Raw genomic sequence first — 26,889 nt, forward strand, 5'->3', positions numbered from 1 at the left:
CTATTTATTTTTCAAACGACACCAAAGGAGTATAAACCGAACGTTTTACTTTGCGCGCGTCATTTTACCGAAGATTGCTTCATCAATCTTGGCGCCTTTACTGCAGGATACATTAAACGTCTTTACTTAAAAGATGTTGCAATACCAACTTTATTTGGACCTGTAAGCTCCACCGAATCACAACCTGTAAGTGTGACTCTTTATTTTTGTCTTTACTTAAAATTAAATTTGTGTGACGTTATCTCATGTCTGTGTTTAGCTAACGTTACCGTTATTTTTGGGGTTGTTACTGTTTGTTTACCTAACGTTAGCTATAAACTCGTTGCGCTAATGTAAGTGTTCAACCATATTAACTCACAAAGTCTTTATTTCAAGAACTGAGTGATGTACTATAGTTATAATAACATCTGAAGATACGAACACCGTACACTGTATGACGTGATAACTAACTGTTACAAGAGAAGTGTCTAAAACAGTCCTTTGTCTTACTGGCATCTGTATAAGGATTAAAGAATGATTCGTCAGACTCGGGCTCGAACTGGTAAGGTAAAATCGACGCCATCTCTCTCTATACACTGTTAATATCCAACCACCTGCAAACCGTAATACAGTAGTAATGATAGGCGGTCCATTTGCGACACATGCTGAACGCGTTTGACCAATCACAGCAGACTAGACCATTTGACCAATCACAGCAGACTAGACCATCTGACCAATCAGATCAGACTACGCTGGCGGAAAGGCGGAGATTACACAGATGAATCGCGGAACGAATCATTTGAGAGTCAGTCAAGAAGTAAGGTAATAAAAACTGCTTATTATTACGAAATAATAGTATTTTTACATCATGTATGTACATAAACTTGTTGTCGGACACTCCATAAACCAAAATAAGCCCTTAAAAATATTTAGGAATGTACTCTTTAACACAAATAAAAATAGTCTCTTTAATATAAACAAATACTGTGCTTTTCAAACAAATACTTGGATTTTTTACGTTTTTATCAGCATACCCACATTTTCTGGCATAAACTGAGATCTCTGTAAAGCAAGTTTGCAGTAAACACATCGACCCCTGCTGTTCAAAACATGTATCGTGATTGGTTTAACATTTCAACCGACTTGAATCGTCACATATTTAAATCGATTTTCAACCGGCTAACGGTGAATTGTTACATCCCTATTCGCTTGTATACGATTCCCTCTTATATAACAAAAGCTCAGGTTAAAATTGATGTCTTAATTCATGACTCCTTTAATAATGCTAAGAAGAGGATCTATAATTTCTGGGAGCATCTCTTCCAGTTGATTTGTAGGTATTAGGGATGCACCGAATGTTCGGCAAACGAACATGTTCGGCAGAATATAGAAAAAATGGCATGACTTGTGATACGATCAAGCAGCAACCAGCGCAGAGAGAAAGAGCGAGAGACACACGTGCGCTTTATTAATGCAAACAACGCAAACATTTTGGAAGTGTGTGTGGAGCATTTTAAAGTGTCAGAGAAAGACACAGCATGGGACTTGTCTCGCGGGAGTAAATTTCCGAATGAAAGCGTCTTTACCGGTCAGTTACTTTACTTCAGACGGAAGCGGGCTGTCTGACAGTATCCGTGCCGCTCGCGACATCCTTTGACATCATACAGTCGTCGCGTGCACTCAGTCCCCTGTACTCAGTCCCCTGTACTAAACAACTTGTCAAAGTATGTTCTGTGCATCCCGGCCACAAGTACACCTTCTTAGAGAACAGTCATCTTTTGTGGGCAGAGTTTGGAGGAGAGACGTGAACTGATATGGTTGTCAGTCAGCATCAGTCAGAATTGCTTGCATTGGATGTTTTTTTTCCTTAAAATCACTTTGCAATGTAGCCTATAATAATCCAACAGTTTTCGTTTATTCATATTTTTAGTTTATAGGCCTAATGTTGAATGACACTTTTTAATGAACTGTTTTGTTGTAGGGGTACAGAGTAACTTGCATTACATTCTTTTAGCAGTCAGTTATAGGCCTAATATAGGCTATTCAATTTCAAATTTTGTATTAATTGACTTTGTTTTGCTCAATATTATTTTAAGTTGTATTGTATTTTATTGAAAAGCAAAACAAATGATAAAAAGCACATTTTGACCATTCAGTTTATGCAATAGTGAAAAAAATGGCTAAATACTGTAAATGGAAGAAATGCAAAAAAACATGTTCGGTATTCGGCCAAGTGTTTAATTTTTATTTGGCTTCGGCCAAGAATTTTAATTTCGGTGCATCCCTAGTAGGTATAGGGTCTAGCATGCATGTTGTTGATTTAGATGATCTAATAATTTTAGACAGCTCATCTTGATCTACGGTATAAAATAATTGCATTTTCTCCTTAAGGGCGCTGTAGTTAGTTTGTTCAGCGGGTTTCACTTCTGATTGCATTGTTATAATTTTTTCTCTAATATCTTGGATTTTATATGTGAAGTAGTTCATAAATTCATCACTGCTATGCTGATATCAAGAATCAGAAGTCGCTGACGATTTATGTTTTGTTAATTTAGCCACTGTGTTAAATAAAAACCTAGGGTTGTGCTGGTTTTCTTCTATTAGTGATGGAAAAGTAGGCGGATCTAGACATTTTTAGGCCTTTCCTGTATTTTCGAATACTATCCTTACATTCTGTATGAAATACCTCTAATTTGGTTTTCTTAAAGCAGCGCTCCATTTTTTGGACCACATTTTTTAGAGCCTGAGTGTGTTCATTATACTCAACTGAACTTTATTTACACTGCGTTCCAAATTATTATGCAAATTGGATTTAAGTGTCGTAAACATTTAATTTTATATTGTTCAATTAAACTTATGGATGGTATTGTGTCTCAGTGCTCTTTGGATCACTGAAATCAATCTCAGACACCTGTGATAAGTAGTTTGCCAGGTGAGCCCAATTAAAGGAAAACTACTTAAGAAGGACGTTCCACATTATTAAGCAGGCCACAGGTTTCAAGCAATATGGGAAAGAAAAAGGATCTGTCTGCTGCCGAAAAGCGTCAAATAGTGCAATGTCTTGGACAAGGTATGAAAACATTAGATATTTCACGAAAACTTAAGCGAGATCATCGTACTGTGAAGAGATTTGTGGCTGATTCAGAGCACAGAAGGGTTCGTGCAGATAAAGGCAGAATGAGGAAGGTTTCTTCCAGACAAATTCATCGGATTAAGAGAGCAGCTGCAAAAATGCCATTGCAAAGCAGCAAACAGGTATTTGAAGCTGCTGGTGCCTCGGGAGTCCCGAAAACCTCAAGGTGTAGGATCCTCCAGATGCTTGCAGTTGTGCATAAACCTACTATTCGGCCACCCCTAACCAATGCTCACAAGCAGAAACGGTTGCAGTGGGCCCACACATACATGAAGACTAATTTTCAAACAGTCTTGTTTACTGATGAGTGCCGTGCAACCCTGGATGGTCCAGATGGATGGAGTAGTGGATGGTTGGTGGATGGCCACCATGTCCCAACAAGGCTGCGACGTCAGCAAGGAGGTGGCGGAGTCATGTTTTGGGCTGGAATCATGGGGAGACAGCTGGTGGGCCCCTTTAGGGTCCCTGAAGGTGTGAAAATGAACTCTGCAAGGTATGTAGAGTTTCTGACTGAGCACTTTCTTCCATGGTACAAAAAGAAGAACCATGCCTTCCGTAGCAAAATCATCTTCATGCATGACAATGCACCATCTCATGCTGCAAAGAATACCTCTGTGTCATTGGCTGCTATGGGCATAAAAGGAGAGAAACTCATGGTGTGGCCACCATCCTCCCCTGACCTCAACCCTATTGAGAACCTTTGGAGCATCCTCAAGCGAAAGATCTATGATGGTGGGAGGCAGTTAGCATCAAAACAGCAGCTCTGGGAGGCTATTCTGACATCCTGCAAAGAAATTCAATCAGAAACTATCCAAAAACTCACAAGTTCAATGGATGCAAGAATTGTGAAGGTGATATCAAAGAAGGGGTCCTATGTTAACATGTAACTTGCCCTGTTAGGATGTTTTTGATTGAAATAGCTTTTGATTTCAGTAAATATGACCTCCTAATGCTGCAAATTCAACAAATGACCATTTTCAGTTTTTTACAACCTATGAAATGTTTTCAAACTCTGTTGTGCATAATAATTTGGAACAGTGCATTTTGAGTTTTTCATTTTTTAAATAAATACTGTTGTCAGTGGGAGGTTTGTTCAATAAAATTCCAAATGTACCCTAACTGTTGATTACTTGAAAATTATACTGACTGTCATTTGCATCGACAAATTAGGAAAACCAGAGAAAGATATCATTTGCATAATAATTTGGAACGCAGTGTATATATAACCTAAACATATATGTGCTAAACATATAAAGCTCTTAAAGGAGTTGCTCACTGCAAAATTTGCCCCCATTGACTTTCCATAGTAGGAATAAAAATGACTATGGAAAGTCAATGGGGGCAAATTTTGAAGTGAACTACTTCTTTAATACTTAGCTCTGTACACTGTGATAGGCTATGTGAGACCAATTTTCTTTTGTTGCACTTATGCTTTTTGTTGTCCTTATGTTGTTCCAATTGCTTCCATTGTTTCCCTCATCTGTAAGTCGCTTTGGATAAAAGCGTCTGCTAAATGACTAAATGTAAGTGTAACTTTTAACGCAGCCTTCAGGGTTCTTCAGATATATCAACTCAAAATGGCCCATGAGTGCACCGACCCATTGAAGTGTATTGACACGCATGCCAACTTAATGGGTCCATAACTTTAAAATGCTACAGTAAAAATGTCTTCTTTTTGGCTTGTTGGTAGTCAAGGACACTGGGTATAAGCCCAATGTGAAACTTTCAACGCAGCCTTAAGGGTATTTTTAAAGCACCCTCAAAGACAACTGAGATAAAGCCCATCAAAATGGGCCATAAGTGCAATGTCTCATTGAACAGTATTGACAGTAAAAAACAAAAACATAAATGCATAGCATATAAATACATAAGATGTAAGAGGATCAGTTAATTACTGCAGTTAATACTGCATATTAAACGGTTCATACTCTCAACTCAACTCAACTTTATTTATATAGCGCTTTTACAATTTTCATTGTTACAAAGCAGCTGTACATGAGACACATTGACTACAAGCAAAACAATCAAAGTTGTACCTGCAAAAACAAGAAAAGGTTGAAAACACAGAAGACAGACACACCCACACACAAAACACTCCACACACACAACACGCACACGCACCAACACACACAGACACAGAGACACACACACACACACATACACACACACACACACACACACACACACACGTACGTACACAGACAAGTACGCACACACACACACGCTCAGTGAGAGCACACATTTAGGATAAAGGAGAGAGAAGCACAGGTCAAATATAACAGATAATAAATTCCTATATGCAATATTAATTAAGTAAAACTTTAAGATTCTAAAGCAGCCCCCCCGGTCAGGCAGATAGTGCAAAAACAGTATGCAAACGGTGGCGAGGAACCCAAAACTCTAATCGAGAAAAAAAACCTCAGGAGAACCCAGGCCCAACCAGGGGATTCCAGTTCCCCTCTGGCAAAAGCTGCTGCCTCTGCACAAGCTCCAGAGAACTTGCACAACAAGGCTAAATAAAATAAATAAACTTAATAATAAAATAAATTATAGTTTAAGATTATCATTAATAATCTAATAGCATTTGAAATTTTGTGGTGAAGACATGTCAAGAGACCGCGTCCTTCTTTATCCAGCTCTATCATCTCAGCTCTTGTCAGGTCCCCACTTCCCATTCTCCGCTCTACCATCAGGTCAGGCCATGAACTGCATCCTGCTCGCTGTGGTAACCTTGGAACAATGAGACAAGACTGGCTGAGAGTAGAGTACTGTTCTGTACTCTTTGATGCAACAAGTACATCAGTTGTGTTTTTGGTTCCGGTTGATCTAACTAATGCAGCCTAAACCCTCAGAGGATTTATATTATGGAAGAGTAGTGTATGCAAGATTAAAAAGATGCGTCTTTAGTCTAGATTTAAACTGACAGAGTGTGTCTGCGTCCCGGACAGTGCAGGGAAGACTATTCCAAAGTTTAGGCGCTAGATAGGAAAAGGATCTACCACCTGCACTTGATTTTGAAATTCTAGGTATTACCAAGGACGCCTGAGTGCGTAATGCACGTGAAGGACTGTAATACAAGAGGAGTTCATTCAAGTACTGAGGAGCTAAACTAAGAGCTAAGGGCTTTATAGGTAATAAGCAAGATTTTAAAGTTAACGCGATGCTTTATAGGTAACCAGTGCAAGGTTGACAGAACCGGGCTAATATGTTCATACTTTTTTGTACGTGTAAGAACTCGAGCTGCCGCGTTTTGGACCAGTTGGAGTTTTTGTAATAGGCCCGCAGGGCAACCACCTAACATTGCATTACAGTAATCTAGTCTTGATGTCATGAATGCATGAATTAACTTCTCTGCATCTGAGATTGACAGCATATGACGTAGTTTAGATATATTCTTAAGATGGAAAAACCCAATTTTACAGGTATTGGCGACGTGGCGCTCAAATGACAGATTACTATCGAATAGAAAATAAGATTCTTAGCTGAAGACGAGGGTTTTATGGAACATCCGTCAATAGTCAAGCAGTATTCTTGGTTGTTACTTATAGCAGTTTTCGGTCCAATAAGTAACACTTCTGTTTTGTCCGAGTTCAGTAATAAAAAGTTGTTACTCATCCAGATTTTTTTATCGACTATGCATTCCATTATTCGATGGAACTGCTGTGTTTCATGAGGCTTCGAGGAAATATAAAGTTGAGTATCATCAGCATAACAGTGAAAGCTAACTCCGTGTCGCTTTATTATATCTCCTAGAGGTAGAATGTATAATGCGAAGAGCAGAGGCCCTAAGACTGAGCCTTGTGGTACACCGTACTGGACTTGCAATTTGCGTGACACCTCATTGTTTATTGCTACAAATTGAAAACGGTCGGATAAATAAGATTTAAACCATTTCAAAGCTATTCCTTTAATGCCAGCGTAATTTTCGAGTCTATGTAGGAGTGTGCTGTGGTCAATGGTGTCGAATGCAGCACTAAGGTCTAGCAGCACCAATAACAAGATACAACCTTGGTCAGACGCAAATAGCAGATCATTTGTAACTCTGATCAAAGCAGTCTCTGTACTGTGACATGCTCTAAATCCAGACTGGAATTCTTCATTGATGTCATTCCTTTGGAGGAAGGAGCATAATTGAGTTGAAACTACTTTTTCCAGAACTTTAGATATAAAAGGTAGATTTGATATAGGCCTGTAGTTCCCTAGTTCTCTAGGGTCGAGTTGGGGTTTTTTGACAAGGGGCCTTATAACAGCCACCTTATATGCTTTAGGCACATGTCCTAATGTCAGAGATGAGTTAATAATACTGTTACAAGGACTCTCACAGGCAAACAAAACTTCAGGTCCAAGTTCTTACAGCTTGCTGCAAGGTCCCCGGATGAACCAACGGAAAGAGACGTGCAACTGGGTGACAGGGTAACAAGGTGTTTATTTACAAGGTGGAACCCCAAAATTGGAGAAAAGATCCTCAGGAAATGCAGAATGTTCATTTCAAGTCCATAGTTTCAAAAATATAACAAAATAGTCCATGTCGGTAAGAATGTCCCATCAAAAGTTCATCAAATTCACAAAGGTTCGGCTACACCAAAAATTGGTCCAAACTGGTAAATTTACTTAAACAGGTTATTTCGCTCACTCAACGAGCTCTTACTACCAACCTTCCTTAGTCCTACTGAAGGCAGTCTTAAATAACTGAAGCCCTTATGGGGCTTATACCAACCCAGGTTTTAAACAATCTTAACAAACCATATGAATGTATTATACTGAAACCAATAAACAAATACATTTCCACATTGCAAATGCAAAGAAATAAAACACTAATAATACAATTACTTCAAACAAATAAACATTTACCATTTTACAAACAAATTCAGCCCACTGATTTACCCCATTCAACTAAACAGTTGGACCTGCCCTTCTAGCAGGTGGGAAAAAGACAGATAAAATGGCAACTTATATACATGTTCGGCTTTGACTGTATCACATGGAAAAATGAACCAAGACGTAAGTACCACTGTTTAGATATGAATTTGAAATGTAACATGAATAAATATTAATCCAAACTTGTGTCTGTTGTTTCTCTTATACAATGTCATTTAAAGTTTTTCAAACCCAAACGTTCCAAAATAATGGTCTCTAGTCACAGGTTCTTTGTGACAAATACCAAGAAGAGGATGTATAATTTCTGGGAGCATCTCTTTCAGTAGATTTGTAGGTATAATGTCCAGCATGCATGTTGTTGATTTAGATCAGTGGTCACAACTCTGTTCCTGGAGATCGACCTTCCTGCAGACTGCAGCTCCAACCCTGCTGCAGCACACCTGTCTGTAATTATCAAGCAAACCTGAACACCTTGATTAGATAGTTCAGGTGTGTTTGATTGGGGTTGGAGCTGAAATCTTCAGGACAGTCGATCTCCAGGAGCAGGGTTGGTGACCACTGATTTAGATGATCTAATGATTTTAGACAGCTCATCGTGATCTACGGTATAAAATAATTGCATTTTCTCCTTAAAGGCGGTGTAGCTAGTTTGTTCAGCTGGTTTCACTTCTGATTACATTGTTATAATTTTTTCTCTAATATCTTGGATTTTATTTGTGAAGTAGTTCATCACATAAATTCATCACTGTTATGCTGATATACAGGATCAGAAGTCACTGACGATTTATTTTTTGTTAATTTAGCCACTGTGTTAAATTAAAACCTAGGGTTGTGCTGGTTTTCTTCTATTAGTGATGAAAAGTAGGCGGATCTAGACGTTTTTAGGGCTTTCCTGTATTTTCGAATACTATCCTTCCATGCTGTACGAAATACCTCTAATTTAGTTTTCTTAAAGTTGTGATCCATTTTTCGGGTCGCTTTCTTTACAGCCTAAGTGTGTTCATTATACCACTGTGTAGGACTGCCATTTTTAATCTTCTTTAAACGTAGAGGAGCAACTGTGTCTAGCGTTACCGAGAATGTGGAATTAAAATTTTCAGTGGTAATGTCAAGATCTTCAACGTTATTTCTCATGCTAGCGATTTGAGACAATTCAGGCAGATTATCGAGAAACGCATCTTTGGAAGTTATTGTTCTACCATATTTGTAACAATGAGTTTTATTTGCAGCCATAGGCCAGTGAAGCAAACATAATACCAGATAATGATCCGAAATGTCTTCACTCTGCTGAAGGATTTTAATGTGATCCACATTTATACCGTAAAACAGTATTAAATCTAAAGTATGATTACGAACGTGAGTGGGTCCTGACACATTTTGACTAACGCCCATGGAGTTAAGAGTGTCTTTAAAAGCCATTCCTAAGGCATCCGTATCGTTATCTACATGGATGTTAAAGTCACCAACGACAAGGGCTCGATCTGCGGCCAATACTAGTTCTGATAAGAACCCACCAAATTCTTTAATAAAATCTGTGTGGTGCCCTGGAGGCCTATATACAATAGCCAGAATAAATTTAAAAAATGTTTTATCCTTAGTATTAGGTGTTGAAACATGAAGTACCATGACTTCAAAAGAATTGTATTTAGAGTTAGACTTCTGGGGAATGCTAATAGAGTTATTGTATAAGTGCTGCGACCCCCCCCTGCCTTTTAGACGAGGCTCATGTTTATAACAATAATCTTGAGGGACAGACTCATTTAAAGTAATATAATCATCTGGTTTTAGCCATGTTTCTGTCAAACAGAGCATGTCTATTTTATCTGTTATCATATCGTTAACAAAAAGTGCTTTACTAGAGAAAGATCTAATATTTAGCAATCTGTGCCGTAACAGTTGAACTTTTGAAAGTTTTATTTGCAACGTTTATTAAATTACTTTTAAGAGGTTTACGCATTATTTTATGTTTGCTAGTCCGGGGGACAGACACAGTCTCTATTTCATGATGTTTTGGAGAGGGGATTATCACATTTTGTGAATTCTGCGACCTGAGACTGCAAGCAGACAGTTGGTTATGCCATTCTGTCTGCTCCTTGACCTGGGCCCCAGTGAGTCAAGTTTTAGCATTAAGACTATGTGCGATATTTCTAGAGAAGAGGGCAGCCCCAGCCCAGGAGGGATGGAGACCATCTTGTTTCAACAGGTCAGGTCTGCCCCCAAAACTCTTCCAGTTATTTATAAAAACTATATAATTCTGCAGGCACCACTTAGACAACCAGACATTAAGTGAAAATCTGCTATGTATCTCATCACCACGATAAGCAGGGAGGGGGCCGGACAATATTACAGTGTCTGACATCATACTTGCGAGCTCACAAACCTCTTTAATATTATCTTTTGTGATCTCCGATTGACTGAGTCGAACATCGTTTGTGCTGACATGAATAACAATCTTACTGAATTTACGATTAGCCTTAGATTAGATTAGATTAGATTCAACTTTATTGTCATTACATATGTACAAGTACAAGGCAACGAAATGTAGTTTAGGTCTAACCAGAAGTGCAATAAGCAAGTGCAGGATATACAGTTGTGCATAAATACATAAATACAGGATAAAGCAAAATTATGAAGAATTTACAAGTGGCAATGTACTATGACCATTATATACAGATGGCTATTTACTGAAAACAGAAATTTACTGATGGATATGTACAATATAAACAATATAACCTTAGCCAGCACATTTAAATTTGACTTGATATCAGGCACTCTGGCTCCAGGTAAACATTGTACTATGGTGGCTGGTGCCCCTATGTTAACATTCCGAACAGTAGAATCACCCATAACTAGGGCACTTTCAGCAGGTTTCTCAGTTGGTGCATCACTGATTGGGGCAAACCTGTTCGAGACTGTAATCGGAACAGTTGAGTGATGTTTTGACCTGCGACTACGCCGTCTCAGTCAAGAAGTTTCCCTGCTGCGGGGGATCTTCAACCGGAACCGAGCTGTGCGCATTAACGTTGCTTGCATCCAAAGTGTTTTCTATGGCCCTTACACTCTTACTATCCTCAAATAAAGATTGGATGCGAGACTCTAATTTTAAGATCTTCTCTGTCACCCTAACTATTTCTCTGCATTTATTGCATGTAAAACCCTCGCCGCTGACAGAGAAGGCTAAGCTAAACATATGACATTAGGTGCAAGTAACAATAAAAGGAGTAGAAGCCATAACTCACAGGGTTTGAAGAGTAATTCCGACTAACCAAGGTTGGTCGATGAATCGTAGTATATACACTTAAAAGAGAAACAGTTAGCAGACAAGACAAACAAGAAGGTAAGCTGATGTTCCACAGTGTAAACAGAAAGCAAGCTAACATGCTAATGCTATGTTGACGACATTGAGTTAACTATCAATTTTGGTTTGGATTTTCAAGTAAATAACAAGGACAGGGTTACTGAGATATCAGAATAAGTTAGTGACTACAGTGATAAGTAATGTAGCGGTTTTAGCTAACATTATATTGATGAGCAAAGCTCACCAAATATGGTTCTCCACCAGATCTTTCAAGATCACATTCATGAAATGAGTTACTTAAAACATCAATTTTAGTCAAGGAATTAGTTTAGCTCAAAGGAAAATACGTATAATAATCGTGATCAATATACAGTTAGGGCCATAAATATTTGGACAGAGGCACATTTTTTGTTATTTTAGCTGTGTATCAATATGTTTTCGAGTTACAGTTTTATAATAGATATTGTCTTTAAAGTGCACACTCTCAGCTTTATTTAGTGTATTCACATCCAGATTAGCTGAAGGATTTAGGAATTACAGCTCTTTAATATGAAGCGCCCCCCTTTTTCAAGGGACCAAAAGTAATTGGACAGTTGAATAAAAAGCTGTTTTATTCACATGTATGGGCTTTTCCTTAAATAATTTTGTCATAAATGAAGCATGTTAAAGGTCTGGAGTTGATTCTACATGTGGTGTTTGCATTTGGAAGCTGTTGCTGTGAACCCACATCATGGGGTTCAGGGAGATCTCCATGCAAGTGAAACAGACCATAGTTAGATTTTAAAAACAGTACACATCCGTCAGAAAGATGCCAGGAACATTAAGAGCGGCCAAATCAACAATTTGGGACATTCTGGGGGGGAAACACACCGCTGAAGTTTCAGATGAGACAGAGAGACTTCTCCCCTCTGCTTTGAAGCTTAGGAGTCGTAAAATATCCCACAGAGAAACAAAACGGGGTTATCCACACTTTTGGTGGGATAACCAATATAAACTCAGACCCCTGGAGCTAGGTTTTGACTCTGGTCTTTTGATAATGGTATTAGGGCTGTCACGATTATTAAATAATCGTCTCATCGCGATTGTTTGACCTCATCGCGATGGTTTCAGATCATCACAATTATTGCACATCTCTATAGAAGACACTAGGGGGAGCTGCAGTGCATCTGCATATTGCATTATTTTAGTGTATATATTGTAACGAAAGCATGGTAATACTTGTAAAATGTACCACCGCAACACAATCACTTTAAAAAAAAACTAAAGCATATACCATACAAATTACCTGCAGTACAATTTAATATTATTTAAGCAAATCTCAGTGTGAAAAGCAATCTACCAAAATTTCATTAACATACAAGTAAAATTTTATTGTAGTCTTGCAAGTGAGAAAAAAACAGACTAGAAGCTTTTCTATGACTGATAGCATTTTAATGGTGGCTTCAATTCACTCCTGATCAATTTACTTAATTTACAAGTATTTGGCGGTTGTATTATTGACAGGTAAAAGCCTAAACCTTAAGTATGATGACCCAATATTTTCCTATGTATTTCCAAGAAAAAAACATAGTCTTGTATTCAGAACAATATGGTCGTTACAATCGCTGAATCAAAAATGTATTAGAATTAAATGTCAAAGCTCAAAAACAGACAATTAATCGTCATAATCGTCAAAGCCCTAAAACAGACAATTAATCGTCATAATCGCAATGATTTATTAGACAATTAATCGTCAGTCAAATTTCATAATCGTGACAGCCCTAAATGGTATCAAAAAACCAGGAGAAATGGGAGTGGAGGGGGTTGATGGCTCTTCTTTCAATGACTCTGACCATTTGGCTTATGCTAAATTCTCTACAGTAACGATTATAAAATACACAATTAGTTATTGTGTTTATAGTTCATATCACACACCATATGCACTCCTGTAACTTTAACCAGCAAATAAATAAATGAAATAAAATACTGAAACGTCTGAAGAACGACAGACAAAAGTCTTCTTTGACTCACTTTAGGTTACTCAGAACTCAGAGCAATGTTAAACACAGCTGCGCCCGTCTGGACTAAAACTGCTCATCCTTTTTTTTCGGGGATCCAAACTACTGTAACCTCTCTACTTCTAGTGGCGCAGGAAGAAAACACTCAACATTACGCATTTCTGTGCACTACAATACAAAAAATGTGCGGTGATGACCTCAACACCGCGGTCGGCATCTCATTAATGCAGTGATGTGGTTATCGTCACAGCCCTAATATGTAAACGATGCTAAATGTTTTGTTACAAACTTAAATGACAAGCATTAATTGCACTAATTTGATGCTTTGTTTTCTTAACAGTCAAAGCTTTTAGTAAAGAGCTGTGGTTGTTTTCTCTATATACTTTTGCATAGTGCTGGTGTTAGCAGAGCTGGCAATCACATCACACTGTCAATCCTCCTTCCTCCACTGTCTGAACCCTCATAGCCTTCAGAGAAACGGTTAAAACTACATACATAAACGCATCATGTTTTATGCTTACATTGCACAAATGTAAGAGACAGATGATCCGTTTTTGAAGAGGTTTGCCTGTGAATGTATTTAAAATAACGTAATGTGATCTAGGGGTCGACCGATTATCGACCTGACCGATTATCGAAGTCGATATTAAGCATTTGATTATCGACATCGGTCATTTTCAAAGCCGATTTGCCAATAAATTAATTTGTGAAACGCGCTATTTGGCTCTAATGCAGCCTCCTCTGTTGTAACACTCTCTGTCCGAGCAATGCCCGCTTACCGCCCATCTGATTTGCTGTAGGTCACGAGTCCGGCCAATCAACGAGGAAGGCTTAAGACACTGAAAGGATGCACTCTCGCTCTGAAAGCATTTTCTAGCTCGAGCTGCTTCAGTGAGCGCACATCAGCTGACGGAATAGGCATTTGCACATTATTTGAAGTCATGCCAATTCACAAATACAAATCATTTTGAAGCATCAAGTACTCTCGTACTCTCAAAAGACGATCTTCAGTCAGTGCACTCAGGCAATGCACGTGCACACGGGACACAGCCGCCACTCAAACTGCTTGCAACAAGTGTCAGATTGAGTTATTTTCACAATTTATTTGCCACATCTTTTTTTATTAATGCGGAGAAAGACTTAAATACTCCAGTAATTTTTGTCATACAAATAAGACTAATACATGATTCGAAACTGTGATTGGTCTACTTTTATTTGTGTGTACTCATTATCTACAAAATGTTTTGCTTTTGTTAAAGAATGAAAATATACAGCTTTCAGCCTCTCTCTCTGCGTGCATCTTTCTGAAACGCGTCGTTAAAACAGACTAAAACTCTAAAGCATATGTCTAAAACGTAAAGCATATGTCTAAAGAAAGCTTGATGTGTCTACTTTTAAATGATCCAATCAATATTAATATTCTCTGATTATGTACTATGTATGAAAGTATATAGACAGGTACAGTAGCTCCCGAATCAGCTCATTATGTGATCACATCCTCTATTTCACATGATCTGCGCAAGCCCCAAGCAATAGCACAACAAAACAGCAAGATTCTTAGAATTTACTGTGCGTTTGGCCGATGTCACGCTGCACATGTGCAGAGGATCTTCAGACAGTCCTAAACAAAGAGGAAAGGTTTACATTCCGTTTAAAAAAAATTGCCACTCCAAGGGTAAATGGTTTCAATGTAAAGAGCGAATGCATCAAGTGGAGCGCATTCTTTCTGACGAGTATTGTTTCTTTCTGTCCTTACTGTTTACCATGGTGTCACTATAGTAAATGTGTAGTAACCATGGGTTTTGGGCAAAGTTTTTGTCAGCGCTCTCATGGGTTTGGGGCAAAGTTTTTGTCAGCGCTCTTGTTATTCTTCATTTTGAACATATTTTTCATTTTTACACCAGACATATCTGTTATCGGTCTACTTGATCTGTAATAATGTAATAATCGGCCATGAGAAACGCATATCGGTCGACCCCTAATTTGTACCAAAGTGATAATGTCTGAATTTGACAAATCAAGGAAGTATTTTTTTTTATACGAAAGCAGCACATTCGCGTTGCTCTCCCAGCACATTCACGGATGCAGGGGAGAGTGTCTACATTGACTGGTAGTGTTTGCAATGTCCAATGGGCACTGCGTGTACCATTACAGCAATGTTTGCATTACGTTATTTTAAATACACTGATGCCAAAAATCTCTCCAGCTTATTTTACCGACTTGTTGATCTAAACATGGAACTGATGTGAATCTTTTATATATATCTTTATTTTATATTATTCAACACACCAGGAATTAGTACACATTCATTTTTGCTTAAAGAGAATAAAGTAAGTCAAGTAAAATAAAGGATTGCAATATTTTTTTTCTTAAATTCTTACTGTTCCTGTCACATAAGCATAGCATAATGGAAAAAACTCTTTAATGTGCCAAGCCATCAGAACTGAATCGTGGATAAAAAACCGAGGTACGTATTAAACCGTGGGTTATAACTGTATTGTTGCATCCCTAGTTCTTACAGGTTGCTACTTTTTTTAAAAGAGGCTTTTATTTGTAGGACTGTAAGGCCTATTCTACAAAATTATGCAAGCTGACTCTTTTTATTAAATTTACTTTTTTATCCAGGTAACAATTGTTGGAGTTATTGGAGGCGCTGACAAATCCACTATCAACATCCAATACAAAGTGGATGATATGACAGCAGCTCCTATGGATGTGAAGCAGTGGATAGATACAGAGGTACAGACTTAGTCATGAATGTACATTCTGTTTGTCTAACTTCACACATGTATTCATGAACATTGACTGTTTGACTGTTCCCTTCCAGGACATGGGTGTGGAAAACTCGGTCATTCCTCCTGGCACTTACGTCAAAGTCTCTGGCAACCTGCGCTCTTTTCAGGTCAGAGCTTTTATTGTTGGCGTCATATACCCATAATTTCAGTTATTTATTCAGTTGTCTTTTTTCAAGATCGTAAAACGGAATGGTGTCAAACCTGTGCATAGAGGTCTGCCCAAGCCAGACAAACTGTTGAGTTTAATGTTTAAACTGAGTGAAAACATTATCAACATGTTAGAACAGCTAGCTGGTTAATACACATAAATCTAAGATTTTAAAATGTACAGTTTATTAGTATATAAAAAGTCCCTTTTAAAAAATGTTAAGGAATTTCATGGACACAATTTTACATTTTACAACAAAAACATTTATTTTTATTTTTAGGCAATTAGTAAATTGTTGAAAAATATGTGCTATATGAAGACACACATAACAAGCAATTTACCAAATGAAGACAAAAAGTACAAATATAGTGCTCTGCTTTTTAGATTATCTAAAAACAATATTGGATAAACTGTGAAATAGGCCTCAGGGCTCCAGACTGCACCTAAAACAGTCGCATTTGCTCAACTCAACTTTATTCATATAGCGCTTTTTAAAATTTTCATTGTTACTAGGGCTGTCACGATTATTAAATAATCGTCTCATCGCGATTGTTTAACCTCATCGCGATGGTTTCAGATCATCGCAATTATTGCACATCTCTATAGAAGACACTAGGGGGAGCTGTAGTGCATCTGCATATTGCATATTTTAGTGTATATATTGTAACTAAAGCATGGTAATACTTGTAAAATATGCCACCACAACACAATCACTTAAAAAAACCTAAAACATATACAAATTACCTGCAGTACAATTTAATATTATTTAAGCAAATCTCAGTGTGAAAACCAGTCTACCAAAAATCCATTAACACACAAGTAAAATTTTATTGTAGTCTTGCAAGTGAGAAAAAAACTGACTAGAAGCTTTTCTATGACTGATAGTATTTTAATGGTGGCTTCAATTCACACCTGATCAATTAACTTAATTTACAAGTATTTGGTGGTTGTATTATTGACAGGTAAAAGCCTAAACCTTAAATATATGATGACACAATTTTTTCCGATGTATTTCCAAGAAAAAAACATAGTCTTGTATTCAGAACAATATGGTCGTTTCAATCGCTGAATCAAAAATGTATGAGAATTAAATGTCAAAGCTCTAAAACAGACAATTAATCGGCATAATCGCCAAAGCCCTAAAACAGACAATTAATCGTCATAATCGCAATGATTTATTAGACAATTAATCGTCAATCAAATTTCATAATCGTGACAGCCCTAATTGTTACAAAGCAGCTGTACATGACATATTGACTATAAGCAAAACAATTAAAGTTGTACCTGTAAAAACAAGAAAAAGATGAAAACACAGAAGACCGACATACCCACATACAAAACACTCCACACACACAATATGCACACGTACTAACACACATAGATATAGACACACACACACGGATGCGCACTCACACACACGGACGCGCACTCACACACACGGACGCGCACTCACACACACACACGTGCACAGACAAGTACGCGCACACACAGACACGCACGCACATGTCTGGTTTATTATCTCCGTGGGGACAGTCTATAGGTGTAATGTTTTTTATACTGTACAAACTGTATATTTTATCCCTACCCCTAAACCTAAAGATCATTGAAAACTTTTTGCATTTTTAGATTTTTTAAAAATATTGTTCTGTATCAAATAGATCAAATCTGTACAATTAAGCTTTTTTGCCCATGGGGACCTCAATTTTGGTCCCCACGGTAACACGAGTCACCATGTGTTGGTGTGCATTCAGGTTCAGGTCCCCACTAGGATATAAAAACATGAACACACACACACACACGCACTCATGCACAGTGAGAGCACACATTTAATATGGCAATGGAATGTACTAAATGGGTTTAGTTTTCACAGATATTAGTGTATGCAATTTCAGCAATAAAAACTTTAATTGTTCTAAAAAGGAAACAAATTAGTTGTTTTACTCATTTTAAGAGACTGTATATTTAGTATTGCTGTTTAATAAAGAAAAATTACTTATTATCCGAATATCCGATTAATCGATGGAAAATCAGTAGAATACTTGATTAGTAAAAGAATCGATAGTTGCAGCCCTAGTAGCATGTATAATGCGAAGAGCAGAGGCCCTAAGACTGAGCCCTGTGGTACACTGTACTAGACGTGCGATTTCCGTGACACCTCATTGTTTATTGCTACAAATTGAAAACGGTCAGATAAATCAGATTTAAACCATTTCAAAGCTATTCCTTTAATGCCAACGTAATTTTCGAGTCTATGTAGGAGTGTGCTGTGGTCAATGGTGTTGAATGCAGCACTAAGGTCTAGCAGCACCAATAACAAGATACAACCTTGGTCAGACGCCAATAGCAAATCATTTGTAACTCTGATCAAAGCAGTCTCTGTACTGTGACATGGGTCCCACTTTGTATTAAGTGGCCCTAATACCTCTGAACTTACATGGTAACTAGATGTGTACTTAGTACTTAGATGTGTACTACTGGGTTGTTACATGTGAGTAGTTACACAAATAGTACAGCTGTAGAAACTATGTACCAATGTGTACTTACACTGTAGTTACATACTAAGTACACATCTAGTTACCATGTAAGTTCAGAGGTATTAGGGCCACTTAATATAAAGGGGGACCGTGACATGATCTAAATCCAGACTGGAATTATTCATTGATGTCTTTCCTTTGGAGGAACAGCCACCTTATATGCTTTAGACACATGTCCTAATGTCAGAGATGAGTTAATAATACTAAGAAGAGGGTCTATAATTTCTGGGAGCATCTCTTTCAGTAGATTTGTAGGTATATGGTCTAGCATGCATGTTGTTGATTTAGATCAGTGGTCACAACCCTGTTCCTGGAGATCAACCGTCCTGCAGACTGCAGCTCCAACCCTGCTTCAGCACACCTGTCTGTAATTATCAAGCAAACCTGAACACCTTGATTAGTTAGTTCAGGTGTGTTTGATTGGGGTTGGAGCTGAAATCTTCAGGACGGTCGATCTCCAGGAGCAGGGTTGGTGACCACTGATTTAGATGATCTAATGATTTTAGACAGCTCATCGTGATCTACGGTATAAAATAATTGCATTTTCTCCTTAAGGGCACTGTAGCTAGTTTGTTCAGCTGGTTTCACTTCTGATTGCATTGTTATAATTTTTTCTCTAATATCTTGGATTTTATTTGTGAAGTAGTTCATCACATAAATTCATCACTGTTATGCTGATATACAGGATCAGAAGTCACTGACGATTTATTTTTTGTTAATTTAGCCACTGTGTTAAATTAAAACCTAGGGTTGTGCTGGTTTTCTTCTATTAGTGATGAAAAGTAGGCGGATCTAGAAGTTTTTAGGGCTTTCCTGTATTTTCGAATACTATCCTTCCATGCTGTACGACATACCTCTAATTTAGTTTTCTTAAAGATGCGCCGTTTTTCGGGCCGCTTTCTTTAGAGCCTGAGTGTGTTCATTATACCACGGTGTGGGACTGCCATTTTTAATCTTCTTTAAACGTAGAGGAGCATCTGTGTCTAGCATTTCCGAGAAGGTGGAATTAAAATTATCAGTGGTAATCAGAGGTGGGTAGTAACGCGCTACATTTACTTCGTTACATTTACTTGAGTAACATTTTGGAAAATATGTACTTTTTAAGTAAAATTAAAAGTGTGTACTTTTACTCTTACTTGAGTAAATTTCTAATAGAAAATCTGTACTTTTACTTCGTTACATAACTTACATTGCGTGACGTTCCTTCGTTCCTTCATTTTAAAATATGCTTTTTAAAACGTGTTGTTTATTTCAAGGTTGTCGTCTCTTTTTACGGGCATTCCCAAGTGATCGATTCTTTTGAGTCGATTCTTTTGAAAGCATTAATTGAACAATGGGCAAAACCATTTGAATAGGCTAATGAATGAGTTCAAATGATTTGTTCAGTTCGCAGCACGATCTGAATCATCTGAAGCGGCGGATTACTCACTCCTCGTAGCACGAAACTTAAGAACACGCAGAACACCGAGAGCGTTGGATGAAGTGGATATTAATCTATATCTATACAATCAAAACTGCAAATGTGTCATATTGTTTGCCAGCGACGATAAATGCCCGCCATATGCGCGCACCCGCGCGACCTGTTCGTCAGACACCGCAACATGCGCGTTACCTGTTAGACACGTGACGTGGGCCTGCAGAAATATACATTTGAAGAACAGAAGGAAGAAAACGTGTTGATGGGCGTGTGGTTCACTGTTTACTGTTTGTTTACAAGTAAGAGCGTTTCACAACACACACGTGACACAGCACGAGAAAACATGAGCTTTGTTCAAAAATGTGTATTTCATTTAAGAGAGCACTGCAGATGTTCTAGATCATCTTAGGAAATGCTCTGAGTTTAGTTAATGCTTTAGTTTGACATGGTCTATTATTCTAAATAAATTGTGTAAACTACATTGACATCAGGACTAGATGAAATTTACAGAAATGCTTGTCTCTTCTGTGTTTGTCTATTCTTTAGTCTCTCTAGTATATTGCAAAGATATCTGCTTATGATAATAAAAATATTTATTAAAATATTGGCGTTAATATTAATTTTATGTAGTAGGCGTATATAATCAGATGCAAAGTAACTAAGTAACTAGCTACTTGAGTAGTTTTTTCATTGCATACTTTTTTACTTTTACTCAAGTAGTTTTTAAAATAGTGACTTTTACTTTTACTTGAGTAACAATTTCTCTAGTTACTTGTACTTTTACTTGAGTAAAGATTTTGGCTACTCTACCCACCTCTGGTGGTAATGTCAAGATCTTTAACGTTATTTCTCATGCTAACGATTTGAGACAATTCGGGCAGATTATCGAGAAACGCATCTTTGGAAGTTATTGTTCTCCCATATTTGTAACAATGAGTTTTATTTGCAGCCGTAGGCCAGTGAAGCAAACATAATACCAGATAATGAATCGAAATGTCTTCACTCTGGTGAAGGATTTTAATGTCATCCACATTTATACCGTAAAACAGTATTAAATCTAAAGTATGATTACGAAGGTGAGTGGGTCCTGACACATGTTGACTAACGCCCATGGAGTTAAGAGTGTCTTTGAAAGCCATTCCTAAGGCATCCGTATCGTTATCTACATGGATGTTAAAGTCACCAATGACAAGGACTCGATCTGCAGCCAGTACTAGTTCTGATAAGAACCCACCAAATTCTTTAATAAAATCTGTGTGGTGCCCTGTTTTATCCTTAGTATTAGGTGTTGAAACATGAAGTACCATGACTTCAAAAGAATTGTATTTAGAGTTAGACTTCTGGGAAATGCTAATAGAGTTATTGTATAAGTGCTGCGACACCTCCCCCTCTGCCTTTTAGACGAGGCTCATGTTTATAATAATAATCATGGTGGACAGATTCATTTAAAGTAATATAATCATCTGGTTTTAGCCATATTTCTGTCAAACAGAGCATGTCTATTTTATGATCTGTTATCATATCGTTAACAAAAAGTGCTTTATTAGAGCGAGATCTAATATTTAGCAATCCGAGTCGTAACAGTTGATTATCTGTATTTTGTTCATGTTTAGTTTGTTTAACGTTTATTAAATTACTTTCAAGAGGTTTACGCATTATTTTATGTTTGCTAATCCGGGGGACAGACACAGTCTCTATTTTGTGATGTTTGGGAGAACGGATTACTACATGTTGTACATTTTGTGTATTCTGCGACGTGAGACGGCAAGCAGACAGTTGGTTAAGCCATACTGTCTGCTCCCTGACCTGGGCCCCAGCGAGTCAAGTTTTAGCATTAGCATTAAGACTTTTTGCCATATTTCTAGACAGGATGGAAGTCCCAGCCCAGGAGGGATGGAGACCATCTCGTTTCAACAGGTCAGGTCTGCCCTCAAAACTCTTCCAGTTATTTATAAAAACTATATCATTCTGCAGGCACCACTCAGACAACCAGCCATTTAGTGATGATAATCTGCTATAAATCTCATCACCACGATAAGCAGTGAGGGGGCCAGAGAATATTACAGTGTCTGACATCGTGCTTGCGAGCTCACACACCTCTTTAATGTTATCTTTTGTGATTCCGATTGACGGAGTCGAACATTATTTGTGCCGACGTGAATAACAATCTTACTGAATTTAGATTAGCCTTAGCCAGCACACTTAAATTTGACTTGATGTCATGCGCTCTGGCTCCCGGTAAACATTTGACTATGGTGGCTAGTGCTTCTATGTTAACGTTCCAAACAATAAAATCACAGATAACTAGGACACTTTCAGCAGGTTTCTCAGTCGGTGCGTCACTGAGCGGGGCAAACCTGTTCGAGACTGTAATCGGAGCGGTTGAGTGACGTTTTGTCCTGCGACTACGCCGTCTCACAGTCACAAAGTTTCCCAGCTGCGGGGGATTTTCAACTGGAACCGAGCTGTGTGTGCTAATGTTGCTCGCATCCAAAGTGTTTTCTATGGTCGTTACACTCTTACTATCCTCAGATAAAGATTGGATGCGAGACTCTAATTTTAAGATCTTGAAAAATTTGCGACCAAAAATATTAATTTGTGAGTGATATTTTTGCAGAGACCATCCAAATTTACTAGTTTTTAAAGTGTTTCCAACGGAAGTGCTGTATACTTTTTAAAAAAGCAAGTAGCTGGGCTTTTCCCCGCATGCTTCAGCGCCTGCGCTCTGCTCTCTTTTTTTCCCACACTCAGCGTACCATTGCTCGATGAGGCTGTACGGAATAAATGCCCGCGGATCTCCGCAGAAAACTCTGTGGAATCCATTAAAAACGTACACAGATTTTAGCGCTGATCATTGACAAATAGCCTATATGAACACAACATGAGTGCATTACTATGCGCTGTTTGCTGTGATGGATTTTAACGAGCCTAAGGAAGAACAATGTGATATTTGAGACGTTTAAAATTAAACTAACCGCGGAGAAGTTCAGAGAACGTAATAAATCTCTCTATTACTTAAGACAGCGCTGGATCATTTCAAATCCGTTCACAGCAAGAATGTCATGGCTCTGCTTCATTTAGTCATGTTTTTCTTGGTCCTGTAGCAGAGTCATGACAAAGCCTTTGGTTATGTGTGGAGAGAAACATATTATTGTCCTTTTGACAATAATATACGTTCTCTCCAGTGTCTCGTCTCTGTTCCCGCCATCTCGTTTCCTTGTTATCCTTCCCTGAGTGTTTCATTACCCACACCTTCCCTGTGTCGTTATCCCTCATTTGTCTTGCCTATATATACCCTCTTGTTTCTTTGTCCTGTGCTTGTGGATTGTACCGTGTATTGTATTCATGCCTGTTCGTCTTGATTCCGTGCCTAGTGCTGTGTGTTCCTGTTCCGTGAGTTTAGTGTCTGTTAGTTTATTGTAGTTTTCCCAGTGTGGTCCTTAGTCCTTGTATTTTAGGTTAGTGAGTTTACGTGCCTGTTTTGTTCCTCCATTTATTATCGTGTTTTGTTCCCCACTGTGGGTTTTTGTTTTGCGTGTTTTGTGTAAAATAAATATTTCTTGTTAACCCCTTACTGCCTGCCTGCATTTGGGTTCTTCCACGCACCAGTCTTGACAAAGAATGCATGACAGGCGAATTATCTTAAGTTTTATTTGAAGATATCTCTACATTGTGTTGTGAACATGTGGAAAAGTGACATATTACAAACTACAATCATGATAACATATTAACACAAGCCCTTTCGTTTTGCTTTAAACTCTAAATGTATACTTTTTCATAGAGTATATACAATATATAAATATGGTCTTGACATGCACATTTTCTGATGGCTCAAATTAATTCAGAGTACTAATTTGGTCGGTGTGTTCAGAGTTGAATCGGTCTTAACATCAATCAATAACAACGGTTCTCTGCCTCTTTTGAAATAAGCACAACCAAATCTGCTGTCATCAGCATTTAAATGCATTGCTCTCTGCTGCCCACTTCACAAGAACAGGCTCCTCACCTGTTCGGGAACTTCAGACATCTTAAACAGGGCGAGATGGTGGCACGCACAGACGCGGCTCTACGATCTCACGTTCAATGCTTTCTGTTTGTGTATCTGTTTGTTTGTTTACTCATAATTATCGTAATTAGTCAGGCGAATTACAGTTACAGTTGGTCAGAGATTTTAAACATAGGTAATAAGTAATTACAAGCGAATTCCAGAAGTTGCACAACGTACCGGAGGAACTAGCCAGGACGCCAGGTTCTCCATGGACTGTTATCGCACCTAGCAAGCGGTGGAGACGAAGGAAGCAAAAACGGGGATGCCAGTCAGGCCTGGTAGCTAGGCTAAAGGATCAACCACACAAACCACCTCTTCCTAGTGTATTTCTCACTAACGCCAGATCACTCGCCAACAAAAGGGATGAATTACAACTGCAGATAGCCACGAACAACACCATAAAGGAATGTTTGCATAACAGAGACGTAGCTGAATCTACTTATACCTGATGCTGCTATGGAGCTAGCTGGACGTACAACATTCCGATGGCACAGAAAGAAAAATTCCGGTAAGACAAAAGGAGGTGGGCTTTGCATCTTTGTACACGACAAATGGTGCACCGACGCCAACATTGTAGATGGGCATTGTCCTCCTGACCTGGAGTACCTCACTGTTAAATGTAGGCCCTTCTATCTGCCTCGGGAATTTACTGCAGACATGGTTACAGCTGTTTACATTTCACCAGATGCCAACGCAAACACTGCTCGGGGCTACCTGTTAAATACCAATAACTCCACCCAGATATGCAGTCCATATCATTGCCATGGGATTTCAAAAACACAGATTTTAAAACTGTTCTCCCCAAATTCCATCAACACATCAAATGTGCAACACGAGGAAAAAACATCTTGGATAAGGCCTACACAAACATCGAGAAAGGCTATAGGACAATTCTAATGCCTCATCTAGGACAGTCAGACCACCTTTCTGTGCTTTTAATCCCAACATACATATATAAGGCAGTCGTGGCCTAATGGTTAGAGAGTCGGACTTGTGACCAGAAGGTTGCCAGTTCTCAGGGCTGGCGGGTAACGACTGAGGTGCCCTTGAGCAAGGCACCTTACCCCTACTTGCTCCCCGGGCGCTGCAGTGATAGCTGCCCACTGCTCCAGGTGTACGTGTGTTCACCACTTGCTGTGTTCACTACTCTCTGGATGGGTTAAATGCAGAGGTCACATTTCGGGTATGGGTCACCATACCTGACAAATAGGTCACTTTCACTTCACTTTCACTTTAAGAAGGAAAGCTCACACCAACACTAAGACTGTAAGGTATGGCCAGAAGGAGCCTCTTCTCGGTTCCAAGACTCTTTTGAGAGAACCAACTGGGATGTCTTTGAGAATCAGGATTTAGAGGTATACACATCAACAGTACTCTGCTACATGAAGAACTGTGTTGATAATGTCATCATCGAAAAACGCACCCGGATTTACCCAAACCAGAAGCCCTGGATGACAAAAGAGCTCAGAACTCTCTTAAAAGCCCGCAATGCTGCCTTTAAGTCCAGAGACAAAGCCTTCTACAATATAGCCAGAGCTAACCTTAAGAGAGCCATCAAAAGTGCAAAAACTGAATTCCAAAAAAAATTTGACCACTTCACACAAAATGACTCTGGCAGGGGATTCAGCACCTCACAAACTACAAAAGCAGCACCCATGAAACCTCCAAGCTAATATCTCACTAGCAGAAGAACTCAATTGCTTCTTTGCTCGCTTTGAGGTGAGAACATCAAAGACCGCCACACCAATCCCACTCCCCCGCAACAGACATGAGCCCCCATTTACAGTACAGGAATACAAAGTGAGGAACATGCACGGGGTCGTTAACCCAAGAAAGGCTGCCGGCCCAGATGGAGTGACAGGAAGGGTACTTAGAGAATGTGCAGACCAACTCGCTGCAGTTTTCACAAATATCTTCAACCTGTCCCTGACAACAGGCACCATCCTACCCTGCCTGAAATCAGCAACAATTATCCCAGTACCAAAGAAAACAGTCATAAGTGGTCTCAATGATTACCGTCCGGTGGCACTCTCCCCAGTCATCACGAAGTGCTTCGAGAGGTTGATCCAACAGCACATCAAAGCCAGCCTCCCAGACACCTTCGACCCACACCAATTCGCATATAAAGCCAACAGATCCACAGAAGATGCCATCGCCACTGCCTTTCACACTGCACTGCTCCACCTAGAACACTGAGGCAACTACGTGAGGATGCTCTTTATCGACTCCAGCTCGGCATTCAATACAGTTGTCCCTGACACACTGGTAGCCAAACTGCTAGACCTAGGTCTCTCCTCATCTATCTGCCACTGGATCAAGGACTTTCTGACCACCCCCCCCCCCCTCCAGACGGGTAGGTTAGGCCCCTATTCCTCCTCCACCCTAACACTCAGCACAGGTGCTCCACAAGGCTACATGCTGAGTCCACTGCTATACACTCTTTACACTCACTACTACACCCCAATCCATCCCACCAACACCATAATCAAATTTGCAGATGACACGACTGTTGTGGGACTCATCTCAGGAGGAGATAAAACAGCTTATAGAAATGAAGTCCGGAGACTGACAGAATGGTGTGGGTTAACAACCTGGTCCTGAATGCTCCTAAAACCAAAGAGATTATCATAGACTTTCGGAAATGCAAAACAGATCAAACACC

At 38.9% G+C, this 26,889-nt stretch overlaps 1 protein-coding gene across 1 annotated transcript in view; it reads left to right on the plus strand.

Moving 5' to 3' along the window:
• Positions 1–26,889, plus strand: part of rpa2 (replication protein A2) — a 50,321-nt gene that overhangs the window by 14,435 nt on the left and 8,997 nt on the right. Inside the window, exons 4-5 of the mRNA XM_057341234.1 lie at positions 15,911–16,024; positions 16,113–16,187. Coding sequence (XP_057197217.1) covers positions 15,911–16,024; positions 16,113–16,187 — 189 coding nt within the window. The remainder of the gene's footprint in view (positions 1–15,910; positions 16,025–16,112; positions 16,188–26,889) is intronic.

The sequence above is a fragment of the Triplophysa rosa genome, linkage group LG8, assembly GCF_024868665.1.
Source record: "Triplophysa rosa linkage group LG8, Trosa_1v2, whole genome shotgun sequence".
Taxonomy (NCBI): Eukaryota; Metazoa; Chordata; class Actinopteri; order Cypriniformes; family Nemacheilidae; genus Triplophysa; species Triplophysa rosa.